We start from the raw sequence: 13264 nt of genomic DNA, 5'->3' as shown, positions 1-13264 counted from the left end.
CAGATGTCTGACCTCTCATTTTAACATAATGCACAAAGAAAATAAGAATATTTATACTATAGTTTTAGTATACTATACAATACTGTATAGTAGCCTAGTATATATAATAAAATATTATAACATTATAGTATTGAATACTTTAAAGTAGTATATTAAAGTATAGTATAGTATAATATAGTAAAGCAGAGAATATTACAGTAGGGGACAGAACAGAAGGGTAGAGTAATCTGAAGTATAGCATAGTATATCAGCATAGTATAGAACAAAATATATTATGGTACACTGGATCACTGCATAGTATAGTATGGTATAGTATAGCATAGCACAGAATAGCATATATTGTAGTTAATATGTTGAAAGGTCGAGCACATTCAGCAGTAGTTTCTGCCTCTCTACCAAAACCTATTGACATTTCAGCCTGAATGTCTCACAGAAATATCAACAGTTGGAAACAGTGATCTTAACGTGATCAAAGTACTTTGTTTTTGTTTTTTTTGTTTTTTTTTGTAAGTTTCTCACAGTGAAGTGCTGCAACACCAGTGTGAGGCTGAAGTGGATACTCCAGTTATTCAACCTCAATGTTACTTACTGAATGTGTTACTTAAATTTTTTTTTGCATTGTGGAAAATGTAACAATTTTGCTGATACCATGATATGTTCCTGCTCTGACAAATGTTTTGTTGTTATTCAGTCAGCTGCATTTTGTTACGAAGAATGGAGTGGAAGATTCTACAAACAAGGTAAACAAATCTATTTAAAAGCCCATGGTTGGTGCCTAGAAATGTGGATGACAACGCTCCTGCGTCTAGAGCACCATTTAAAGATCTTCAAAGTTCAGTCATCAACAAGGACAACATACAAAAACCCTTTTTTTGTTGTAAACAAAGAAATGCTTTGTTTCAAAGATGATGTGGTGTTTTCTGACAGGGAAACAGAGAAGGAGGAGGAAGAGGAGGAAGAGGAGGAGGAGGACGAGGAGTTAGTAGTTTTCCTGACACACACAGTGATTACACAGTTAAAAGCAACAGCATTGACGTAAGTCCTCCTTCCCCACAGTCTTTGGATGCACAAATTAACACCTTTCACTTCAGGGTATCTATGACAACGACAGCATTGATGTGTGTGTCTGTGTGTGTGTGCGCATCTGTGGGTAAATGTGAACACCTGTGTGTGTGCTGCCTGTGGCTGTTTTGCTTGACCAATTACAGGCGCTCTCCTTCCTTCTGCTCTTCGTCTGCCTGATGCACACAGAGGAAAAATATCTCATTTTTATGAATGAACAGCCGAGCCTTTTGTCTGCTGCTATTTCTGCTCTTATGTGTGTGTTGCTGGAAAGTGTGTCAGTATGCCAAATTAAACTTAAATAAATCCCCCCACAGCCGGTTTTTACTGAACGTCACATGTGCCCCTCAGTTCTACACCCAGCCGCCACAACACATTTGTTCCCTGACACTGACAGCGCTCCCTGCAGCGACATATGCATTAAAATGACTCGTTAGCTTGGCATAGGGTATGTTGCCATGGAAACACATTTTCTTTTATAGAACACCTGTCTCCTCAGCTCAAACACTTATGCAACAACACAAGTGGGTGTGTCCGACGACCTGCGTCCTCCTCCGTGTGTGATGTAGACCTAGGGTACCAGCTGATTTGCTGACAAAAACACTGAGAAGGAGATTTCCTGTGATACACACAGTGAGTGTACATGGAGATCCAGGGACGAGGCAGCTCAGACTGGATGGATGCTGATGCACCTTAGGAACCTGACTCACTGACCAATCAGTCAGAGGGATATATGAGCAGTTGAGGCAAACAGACCAAAGTCTGCTCACAGTGGAGGGATGCAGAGATCCACTCAGGCGATGAATGTTGTTTTTTAACGGGATTTCTCAGAAACTTCACAGAAGATGTGACACGTCTGTTTGAGTCGTGTCCACGCCTGAAGCCATGTTCTGCTTCTGTTTCCAGAGTCCATCTCTCAAGCTGCAGGCACTGGAGTCTGACTCTGGATCCCAGTCTGTTCAGGAAAACCTGCATCTGAGCTGCGAGTCGTTCCTGTACAAGCCTCCATCACCATCTGCCGAGGATGAAAACTTGGTGCATTCAGTGGAGCCTGGTAAGTTTCCAAACCTTGTTGTTAAAGCGTCAGATGATGAATGTAATAATAAACTATTTAATATGTAGACAAAAAAAATTTTTATGTTCTGCTACAACAGATTTCCAATCTTCAGAGTCTACGCCCCTCACCTCCACCGTCAGTCTGTCTAATGAATGTTCTGAAGACGACCCACTCTCCAGCCCCGGAGACTCCAGCAGCAGCCCCCTGCTGTCTCGTTTCACCTCCACCGACTGCCCCGTTCCATCACCACGCTGCCACAACCTGAGCCACAGCCTGCGCTACAACTCAGACCCCGACGCAGCCCCTTCTTCTCCGTGCTCACAGCACATACGCATGTGAGGGGGCGCTGTTTTCTTACTTAGTTACTTGCTGTTCAGAATGCAAATAGACTGACGCTCAGTGTTTTTACTCCATCTTCAGGGCACGCTGCGGTGTCAACACAGAGTCAAATGGGGGCAACGTGTCCGTCACCGTGCTCAACAGACACATCCACGCCCTGAGGAAGAGGATCAGACTATTTGAGGAGCAGTTTGAACAGGAGAAACACTACAAGGTGAGAAAAATGGTTTAAATAATAATAGAATGGAGATTTGGATCATAATGTATAATTATTGAGCTTGAAAACAGAAACAACATTTGTTTTCCTAAAGTAATAAACTTCATTCTAAGGCTCATAGATTAAATGTCACTTATTTTCCTTACATTCGTTCCCCAGTGATATGTTATGTTTGTATTCTAGGTTATTTTCCTTACATTAGTTCACCAGTGATATGTTATGTTTGTATTCTAGCCAGCCCATAATGACAAAACAGCCAATCCAGAGGTGTCCAGACTAATGAAGGACCTCATCAGGAGTCGCAAGCAGCTAAAAGGTCAGTTACTCAACAGTCAGAATCACAGTATGTCTGCAGTGGTCCCAGGGTTATTTCTCAGAGCTGCGTCAGTGTTGGACTAAGGCATAATGGTAAAATGGAATTAATCCAAGTGAATGACCTGTAGTTGAAATGATATATTCCCGAATATATGACGTTTTTTTCGTTGAAAATAATTATTAACCTCGGTCTATCCCATCACACGCTCATAGTTGTCTGAAGTCGCTACACGACTGCAACAGCAGAGGGCGCCAGATTTTGTTAAAGCCAGTGACCTCACTATGGTGTTTTTTTTCTCCTGTTAAATTCATTATGGTCTATTTGCACTGTTTAATGCAATATTCTGTTGTTGTCAATGTTATTGTATATGATTAACTAGTATTTCAATTCTGAATAGTTAAGTGAGTGGTTTGTTTATATATAGATATTGCTTCTAAAATACTGATCTTAATGATTGTATTATAGCCAAAAATGAGGAGAGTGTTCATTTATTATTTCAGTGATTTTGTCAGAACTTTTTTTCTCCTGTCAAATTCATTATGGTCTATTTGCACTGTTTAATGCAATATTCTGTTGTTGTTAATGTTATTGTATATGATTAACTAGTATTTCAATTCTGAATAGTTAAGTGAGTGGTTTGTTTATATATAGATATTGCTTCTAAAATACTGATCTTAATGATTGTATTATAGCCAAAAATGAGGAGAGTGTTCATTTATTATTTCAGTGATTTTGTCAGAACTTAAATACAAATAGTTTATTTTTTCAGTTTTTATTGTCTTTATTATTAAAGTATTATTTTTTTTCTTAATGATTGTCCACCACACAGAGCTGAAGCTGAGACAGACAGATGAAGCAGGGCTGAGAAGACAAAGGGATTTTTACCCATCAGGCAAATCATGTAAGACCAACGAAGACCATAGGGAGGTGTCAGTGACAGGAAGTGAGCTGCAGGTGCTTAACAACAACGGCAACACCAAACCAGACGTGGAAGAAACGGTAAACGTCATCAGCAACAGAATGAAGGAGAGACGGCGAGAGCTGGGTCTGCCCGACGACATCAAGGTTCGTGTGGAACTGAGACTTTCCACATGGTCTGGAAACAGTCTGGGCATTAACTACAAAGTGATTGTTCTCTAATCTGCAGGAGATGAACCATGTCCAAATGACCATGGAGAAGAGCAACATGCAGAAGTGTTTGCTGTACTTTGAGAGTCTTCATGGACGACCGGTAAGATTCACAGAGAAGACTCTGTCTCTGAACTGATATTCAGTGTTAATTTTGTGGAATTTATCTTTAGTTAAAGACTTAAACAATCAAAATAATAACAAAAACTGAACAGGAAGTAACGTCGGCCTAATTGACAATAAGATTTATTGATACTTAGGTTTTCCAAAGCTGAATTAAAACAACTAACAGGGTTAAATAAATCATATAAATATGACAATAATACACGTTGCTATTAAATCAACAAAAAATAATTGTGATGTTTTATGTTTGCCTTTCGTTCCTGTTTGTCTTCAGAGCACAAGACAGGAACGAACATTGTTGAAACCTTTCTACGATCGCTACCGTCTTCTCAAGCAGATTCTACTTTTATCTGCCACTGCAAATGTCATCTCGACCATAGTAAGTATTTTAAACACTTTAACATTAAATAAGATAAATTCACTTTAAACGAAATACCTGTATGACAGTGTGAAAGAGTAAAAATCACTGACTGGGGCCACAATCAGTGGTGAAAGAGATGTACTCTATTGCCATCTAGTGTCCGTATACAGGATCTACATTAAAGTTGTGTTGTGGCTGTTGGTTAACTGTCCAAACAGTTGTCTTAAGCTAGTGTGTGCTGAAATGTGTCCACAGGAAGAGGAGGAGCCTTCTGATGATGCTCATCCTAAACAGCACGTCAGCAGCCAGCGGACTCTGCGGCTGAAATCTCCCAGATCTGTGTCGTCAGATGAATCGCTGCATCTGGATCTGTCGGAAATACCTGTGGTGTCACCTCTGGAGGAGGAGAAGGTTCTGCAGCCACACACCATGACCATGGCAAATTTGCATGAAGCTTCAAGGTATGGTTTTATATCTTTATACGTTTAGGTTGTTTTTTTTATTATTGTTATATAACTTCAGCACTAGGACTGTAGAAGCAGGTGTTTTAGTTCATATATACTGTATATATGTATGTGTGTGTATGTGCATATATGTATAGATGTTTATGTATACAATGGAACCTTGGGTTTTGAACTTAATTTGTTCCTGAAGGCCGTTCGTGAACCAAAAAAGTTTGAAAACTGAATCAATTTAAATTAATTAATTTGTTCCTGGATGGGCGTTCGACATCCAAGGTTCCACTGTGTGTGTGTATATATATATATATATATATATATAAAAACACACACACACATATATATATACTTATATACACATATGTATATGTATATCTATCTATATAAATGTGTGTATATGTGTGTGTATGCATATATACATAAACTGTATATTTGTGTATTTATATAAACTTGATTTATTCTAATTAAATCTAATTAAAACCCTTCCTGGTCCAGACCTGAATTACTGGACCACCTCAGGACGGCTCGTCTGGAGAAGCGCAGGCTGCACCAAACACTGAGAGAGTTTGAAGATCAGTTCTATTGGAAGACCGGCAGGTAGAGGTCTCACACACACTCAAACACACACATACTCGCACACAAACACTCAACAGTCCACACTGTGTGTTTTATTTTCTTTAGTCTTTTATTAAACTTGGAACATTTTTTTTTTTTTTTTCCACACTGCTTTGTGAAAAAGGAAACAAAACATAAAACAAAACATCCACAAAAGAAAGTACCATTGTGAGATGCACTTAACATTTAAACATCACAGAGAACTGAGGAAAGAAAGGGCAGAGAGAGAGTGTTTTCTCTGGACTGTACACATACGTCCTACTGTATAGGTTAGTCCTTCCAAGTGTTACTACAGTAAGGTTTTACTACGATACAGACTGTACAAAGCTGTCTGCGTAAGGCAACAAAGTATGGAAGCTGCTGCGAGTTCTTTTCATTTCTGAAACTACAAAAAAGATAAAAGCCTTTTGTTCACATCTCCTCTCCTCCATGTACTTTGACAGGGCCTGTCAGAAGGAGGACCGTGGACCCATGGCGGAGGAGTACTGCGAGTACAAGAGCCTCAAAGCCAAGCTCCGCCTGCTGGAGGCCCTGCTCAGTAAACAACATGACTCAACCAACACCAGTTGAGTTTTCTCACAGTGAGACACTTTTTTTTCCTCTTTTAACAGGACTTTGTCGTTTTTGACCAATCAGGACTGAAGCCTGTGGGTCGTCTGGTGGAGTTCATGTTGTGCACAGGATGTGGACGCACTTTTACACAAGTGAAAAAAAGAAAATACAGTGATAGAGTTTGGAGACAATCTGAAAACTCGGGCGACTACAGACGTTAGTCCTGACATCACAGCCCTGTCATCTTTTACTGCTATAAACCTGATGTAGCAAGTGTACCACGTGGACCACGTATCAGTGTCAGCTGTTTAAAACGTGATATTGATGTTTTTGTCAGTCGTTCCAGGAAAATTCTGTCCCTTTATTTTGGTTTTTACTTTTTATTTAATTATTTTTTGTCTTGCCAAAATTGTCAACCTATTTCCTAATTGTTGTAAACAAAAAAAAGTGCCCTCTTGGCAAATTCAAATTGAAATGCTACCAGTGAGACAGTTCTGTGAGGTTTGTGCACGTCAGCGCATTTTCACTCCTGCATTGTGCTGTGATTCGCATTAGAGAATTATTGGTTAAATCTGAATCGTGACCCTTTTAATTTCGAAAGTTCACTCTAAAAAAACAGTACGTTAGTGAACCTCCACACTATAGTGCAAGTGACGCTGCTGTTGCATTGGCCTCTATTGATGCCTGTCTTTTAAATGCTGTTGTTGACACTGATCAGAGTTCTTGACATTGTGCACTTGGGGTTAATATAATTTTCTATAGATATTTACATACATCATATATATATATATGAATATCAATAAAAGTAAATATTTTTTCACATTTACTCTGCTAAGCACAGTTTATGGTTCTACTTTCCACTGACTACGCTAAACTTAAAAGCAAATGCTGCAGAGAAGGTCGAAGCAGTGGCTCCACCTTCGTAATTCTTCGTAATCAACTGCATCATTCTTTTTCTCCTTTAAAAAAAAAGTAACCAAGTTAACAAGTTGTTCATTGGTTAGTCATCGCAGACAGTTTTGGAGGTTGTTGCATTTGTTTCCACAGCAGGTTGATGTCGGGTTTGTTTTACCTTTGGTTTAAAGTAAGATGACTGTACTGGAAATGATGCAGCCCTACGAACATGTAGTACCAGTCTATGCCACTAGTAGGAGGTAAAAGAAGTCAGATTTTTTTCTACGGTAATATAGGAAACCAAACGTGTAAATAAAGACAAAGAGAAAAAGACATTTGTCCACAGACATTGGTGGACGGTCAGTTAACAGTATTACCATTAATAACAAGGCAAAGGTTATGGACTAAATAGAGAAGAACAAATTAATACAAATGTAATGTGATAAATATAAATACAAGTAGCCCATGTTTTACTTACAGTTAAAGGGTTTGGTGAGTTTCCTGTCGATGAGTAGACAGAGGGACGGACGGATGAGTTAGGGTTGGTCTCTTTGATAGTCCTCGATGTGGACGTCTTCAGGTGTGTTTTAAACATTTAGGGCAAATATCGGTGTTTTCCACGTGACGAGACGACGGTGCAGGTTTCAGGAAGTGACTGTTTTCCTGTTGCTTCTCCAATCTCTTTGGGAATGTTGGTCTCTTCAAGTCCAGAGCAGTGTTAGAGAAATGCTGATGTGCAGGTCTGGAGCCTACGGAATCTGCTGCGTCATGCATGTACTGGTCTGTCGGTGTGTGTGTGTATGTGTAGCTCAGTCACGCTGTAGTCCTCCCCTCACCTCGCCCTCCAACAACTTGTGGATTCCTAGCGACCCACGCTGATGTTGCAGGTCTTGCAGCTGGGGTCCTTCTTGGCATTTACTGTGGACAGACTCATCAGCTGGTGCCCACTGATCTCCGCCACCGTACCCACCGCCAGGTCCAGAGGATCAGTGTAGATCACCTCCAGGATGACGTCCTGGGCGTGGTAGAACATCAGACCTCCATCGCACCCTTCCACCACCTTGCAGGTGAGGAAAGGGTTGCTTCCGATGTCCAGCGCAGGGAGACGCTGCTTGCAGAAATCATCACCTCTGGAGCCCTTCGGTGCCAGCACCAGGATGACGTAGTGGTAGGCCGTGTACATGCAGTAGAAATCTCCAAAGTACAGGTTGGTGTCGGGGTTGAAGAGGGTGTTGGCCTTCACCTCGAAGCGCAGGCGACCGTAGGGGGAGTCCTGTGGAGGTTTTCCTGTGTTGAACTCTGTGTTGCAGCTGAAGAAGATGCCCTCCAGTTTACCACTGATGGGGGAGCCGTGGCTGCCGCTGTTGTCCTTCACCGACGGCAGCATCTGGTTTCCCTGCTTCTCCCTAGGAAAAAAGTGTAAAATTGGAAAAAGAATTAAGTTTATAAGGTAAGTACATATTAATCGATGATGTCTAAGGTTGATCCTGTAATTTAAAAAAAAACTGAGTATGAGTATTTTCATTTGTGGACTTGCTTCTTGTATAAGATTAGAAAAGCAGAGCCAGAGTCTCGGAGTAAATCACATCGACCATCCTTCCTGGAGATGGTTTCTCATCCATTATTCACTCTGTCTAAATCACAAACGAATGAACGTTCACGTCAGTAAATGCTGCTGCAGCAGTTGCATAAATTAAATCTGAGCTCCGAGGTTCCAATTACAAACTGATTACAACGCAATCACCTCAGAGGTTGTCATTATAACTCTAATTGATGCTTTGCTGTCGGCATTACGCAATTATTCAGCTTCCACCCCAGGTCACATGATCTGACTTGATCATGCAGTACTCGCATTCGCCACAAGGTGGTGCCGTCGACCCAAAACCTGTTTGAGGGCTCTCTAAACAGCTGCAACTCAGCAAAAGGAGAGAGGAGCGTTCAGATGACGTCATTGTTAAAGGCCCAACAAAAGAGCTGGGGCTTCAGTACAGAGACTGTGAGACATGGACAGGACAGAAGGACAATATTGTAAGGACAAGGAAGTGAGACCGTCACTGGAAAAATCACCCAAACATAGACTATAATTTAACATGTTCTCTCCTCTGTGACATTGAAGGGCTTGAAGGACTGACCTTTGACCTTTCAGATTGATATAAGACGGCAGCAGTGTTTTCATGGATCTGTGAATTTATAGAATCAAAAGGCCTTCTGCAGCTGCAGCTGAATTACTGTTTTTTTTTTTTTTTTGCCTGGCAACATGCTATTTTCTGTAGAGCCGTTAAAAAAAAAATTAACCAAAAATAACACAGTCATCATTTACCCACCTGGCAAGGTCAAAGTACTCTTTATTCTGGTTCCTGTAGAAGACGGAGAAAGGTAACATCCGGCCGGCGATGACCTCTGCCTTTTCCATCAGCTGGTTGAGATGAACGGTGGAATAATCTGCACAGACGGAGAAACAACTCTGTGAGAACGCCAGTTCAGTGTGATTGGATATTTACAAACGCAGCGAGTGGAAATGTGATCCTTTTCTAAACAACACAAGCATCTGAGTCGACAAACGATGTTTGTCTGTGTCCTCAAGCACCCCTCCTGCCCAGACTCCTTCACTGGCTGAAGTGACTCAGCATTTAGGCCAAAATCATTTTCTCCTCAGTCAGTCCTTTAATATAATCTGCTTTCACTCACCACCATGTAATCCACATTGCCAAATGGGTGTGGAGTTCGTCCAGGGAGTTTGAAAAAGAGCAGCCCTGATTATGCAAGCATTTTTTCCACAATCCTAGTTTTGCCGGGAACACTCTGGAATTAAGTACTTTATTTTTACAAAAAAAAAAAAAAAAAAAAAATTTGATAAAAGACTGAGCTTTTACTCTGGGGAACACAAAGTATGCAGGCCTGGGGTTTTAAATTTGTCTGAGTTTTTTTTTATTATAAATATTTAAATTTGAGTTGCATTAAGTTCTCATGTCTATTTAACCTTTAACCTTTTAGGGTCATGGTGGACCTGGAGCCCCTCCCAGCACTGACATTCACACCTGTGGTCAGTAACCCTGGACTGTGACTGAAGGACCAAAGCTGAAATGAGGAGAAGCCTCTGTCGCCCACGGCCGTGTGGTTCAAGTGTCTGGGCAGTAATTGGAGGATTGTGGTTCAAATCCTGGCCTTGGCTTGACTGCGGTTGGTGGAGCAAGAACCAACTCCCCGGACGCATTAACAAAGAGCAGCTCACTGCTTCTGTCTGTCTGCTGGTATTTACTGGACTGTTTCACAGATGACATGATTGCAGTGAGTATCTGTGGGATTTTAGATCTGTTTTTACTTGAATTTTTATTCAAAACCAAGGTAACAGTGACTTGACTTGTCTTTCTGCTCTTCTTGTTAAGCTCATTGACTTTTTATCTTCCAATCTGGCAGCCATGTCTTCAACTGATGTAATGCATCAAGCCTGACTGCTCCATGAAACTGGACCTTAGTCCAGTGACTCTACTGTATATGGTTTTTGTGACAATGTTCTTCACACCGTCTCACTGCCATCACATGTTCTCCCTTCCCGCAGCCCCTGCCCCCCACTTTAAGCCTCTAACCAACAACACTGAACTCTATGACCTTTGCATCTTAACAGAGTGCCCCTCCTTCTCTAATCCTTCTATCTTAACATCCATCCATCCATCCATCCACTCTATCTTAACATCCATCCATTTCACACTAATAAGCTTTTATTCTCTATTTTCCTTTAAAGGTTGATTTGCTGCCATCATCTGGAGCCAGCAGTGAGTGTGTCCAACATCCTGGACGTGAACACGCCCTGGGCAGCTGTACTGTAGTTGCGCTCACTCACCAGCAGTGCAGAACTCGATGATCTCGCTCCACTCAGAGACAGCGTAGTCCCCGTCACTCTGTTTGGATGCGGTCTGCACGGCCACAGTGTACTCTGTGCGGGGGCTCAGGAACCAGTGACCCCTGACCGTCATGGGCAGTGGCACGGCCTTGGCCACGAGCTTGGTGGGGACGTCCTGAAGGGAAGGAGGGATGGAGGGAGTTAAGGAGGGAGCGCCGGAGGTAAAGAGGGAGTGCTGAAGGAGGTGAGTGGTGACAGGAGTGGATAAACCATGAAGAAACACTTCTTACAGCTGTCGTTCAGATACAACAGATCTGTTTGTGAACACCAGGCCACATGTTTTAAAAAAGTGGTTCTCAAATGGTGGGACTGGACCCAAACATGTGCTGTTGGGTTTAATTAGAATGGTAGCCAAAGTTTAAGGTAACAAAACATTCCTTATACTTCTACTGGACATAAAAATATTTAAAAAAAAACTTCCAAGTACATGTGGATTTTTAGGTGACTTCATTTGAGAAACACTTTAACAATTATGCAAAAACACAAAAGTAAAAAAAAGAAAGTATTTTCAATTAATTATTAAAAACAAATACATTTTGAAATAAATAAACAAAGCTCAGAGTTAGAGAGGAGACGTTTTTAATGTGGTTTACTGCACCACGTCACTGATATATACTATTTTTGAAGTTGTTTTACTTTTTTCTTTTTTGTCTTTCTCAATTATATCACTGATATATACTATTTTTGAAGTAGTTTTTTCTTTTTTGTCTTTCTCAATTATAAAATGTTTTAAAATACAATAGAGTTCCTGGTTGAATAAAAGTAAATACAATTAATGTATGTTTTGTTTTTTTTACAGGAAATACTGTATTAGAATGAATGATCATTGTAATTAAGATTTTCCAGATGTGAAACCATGACCAAACCTGTTGTCTTCACCACTGTGACTCCACTCAGTGACTCCACAGCTGTGACTGAGTTGAATCGTCAGCCTGCAGACTAAAGTATTTTCACCCCTCACCACTGATTCCAGCGTTACCTTGTGCTTGAACTTGTTGGAGTTTTTGTTTTCTTTCTTGTTCAGGTCGATGAAGTAGTGCGTGATGCGCTCCCTGCTGCCTGGTTCCATGTCCCAGCAGATCTTGAAGGAGTCACAGGTGATGTTGCTGATCTTGATGTTCCGAGGAACAGGGAGCTCCTCCAGCTCAGAGATGCTGCCGTCCTGGGATTTACTTCCTGTGTAGTGAACAAAACGGTATGAAAATTAAGTTTAATTTTAACAAAAAAACCTCATTTATTTGATGCATCATCAGTGAACAGTGAGACTCGGTGTAATCAACAGCTTTGATCTCCATCCACTAAAAATTAACCCTCAGTACAAATTCATCCTCTTAATATTTGCACCACAGTAAGCCTTCAAAGTAGTACTGTATATTTCAACATCAAACATGCATAAAGAACAGCCTGCGTCACTGACTACCATATATGTTGCCATGGAAACAGACCCATCCTCGTAAAGGCACATGCATGTATGTACATACCCTGGCTCCCAGAACGTACAGTATATGGCATTAAATATTTCAGACTCTGCAGAAACAGAGGAGAAACAGAGAACGTCACCGCTGTACATCACACAACAATCTCTGGACAAGTACAACTGAGTTTACCCACTGAGGCCAGTGAGGTTTTGCCGGTTGTAGCTGCTGAATGAGAGCTTTGTAGTACTGCATGTAGTACGAATGCAGACTTTGCGTCGGGCTCTGACGCGGCCCACTTGGCATGACAACAATGTGTTATCTATGTTCGCTCTGGGGATCAAACAGAAGAGGCTCTGAAATCCAACAATTCAGAATGAAGAGTAAGAAACAAAACATGCCGATGTCTACAGAGAAAACACTGAAATTACTGTCAATGTACACGAAGCCAATAATAACTGAAAAAGTAATTTCAACAGTTAAGTGGAGATTAAGCCCAGAGCTCATCAAAAGGTACTGTGTTGAGAGCCAGTGGACATTTAAACAATGATTTTTGAATTTTCTAATTTTCAAAATATTATCTTTTCCTGCATGTTTCTCATAAAATTAGGGCATTTAAAGAACATTTTTAGAATTATTTTTCAAAACATTGTGAATTTTTTTTTGAAAATGTGTTCAGGAACGATAGAGACGATCATCAAGACGATCATTGGGACACTCATCAAGAAGATAATCCGGAAGATCATCCAGAAGATCATAGAGACTGTAATCAAAAGTTGGTGTACCAATAAAGTATATTCTTTTCTGGGACTTTTTATTTTTATGG

General features: G+C 40.7%; 3 protein-coding genes across 3 annotated transcripts in view; 2 read left to right on the top strand and 1 right to left on the bottom strand.

The window, feature by feature from the left end:
* The window catches only part of LOC103387065 (protein FAM13B), a 14426-nt gene extending 7914 nt beyond the window's left edge, over positions 1-6512 (top strand). The window contains exons 8-19 of the mRNA XM_025060936.1: positions 657-740; positions 928-1035; positions 1969-2116; positions 2217-2454; positions 2540-2672; positions 2910-2991; positions 3821-4056; positions 4139-4222; positions 4517-4621; positions 4859-5064; positions 5557-5658; positions 6120-6512. Of these exons, the coding sequence (XP_024916704.1) occupies positions 657-740; positions 928-1035; positions 1969-2116; positions 2217-2454; positions 2540-2672; positions 2910-2991; positions 3821-4056; positions 4139-4222; positions 4517-4621; positions 4859-5064; positions 5557-5658; positions 6120-6246 (1653 nt within the window). The 3' untranslated portion in view covers positions 6247-6512. The remainder of the gene's footprint in view (positions 1-656; positions 741-927; positions 1036-1968; positions 2117-2216; positions 2455-2539; positions 2673-2909; positions 2992-3820; positions 4057-4138; positions 4223-4516; positions 4622-4858; positions 5065-5556; positions 5659-6119) is intronic.
* Positions 6513-6662: 150 nt separating this feature from the next.
* Positions 6663-12224, bottom strand: phyhiplb (phytanoyl-CoA 2-hydroxylase interacting protein-like b; the record flags this gene model as incomplete). The annotated part of the gene is made up of 4 exons (XM_025060634.1): positions 6663-8528; positions 9447-9564; positions 10964-11138; positions 12003-12224. Coding segments are annotated over 4 exons (1059 nt in total), but the record flags the coding sequence as incomplete, so codon positions are not given.
* A 590-nt stretch (positions 12225-12814) lies between these two features.
* Positions 12815-13264, top strand: part of LOC103387046 (conserved oligomeric Golgi complex subunit 2-like) — a 2482-nt gene continuing 2032 nt past the window's right edge. Inside the window, exons 1-2 of the mRNA XM_017037009.2 lie at positions 12815-12821; positions 13118-13203. Of these exons, the coding sequence (XP_016892498.2) occupies positions 12815-12821; positions 13118-13203 (93 nt within the window). The remainder of the gene's footprint in view (positions 12822-13117; positions 13204-13264) is intronic.

This window comes from Cynoglossus semilaevis, chromosome 12 (genome assembly GCF_000523025.1).
Source record: "Cynoglossus semilaevis isolate Cse_v1.0 chromosome 12, Cse_v1.0, whole genome shotgun sequence".
In the NCBI taxonomy this organism is placed as follows: Eukaryota; Metazoa; Chordata; class Actinopteri; order Pleuronectiformes; family Cynoglossidae; genus Cynoglossus; species Cynoglossus semilaevis.
The sequence above is the reverse complement of the archived record's forward strand: the minus strand, read 5'-3'. Positions and strand labels throughout refer to the sequence as shown.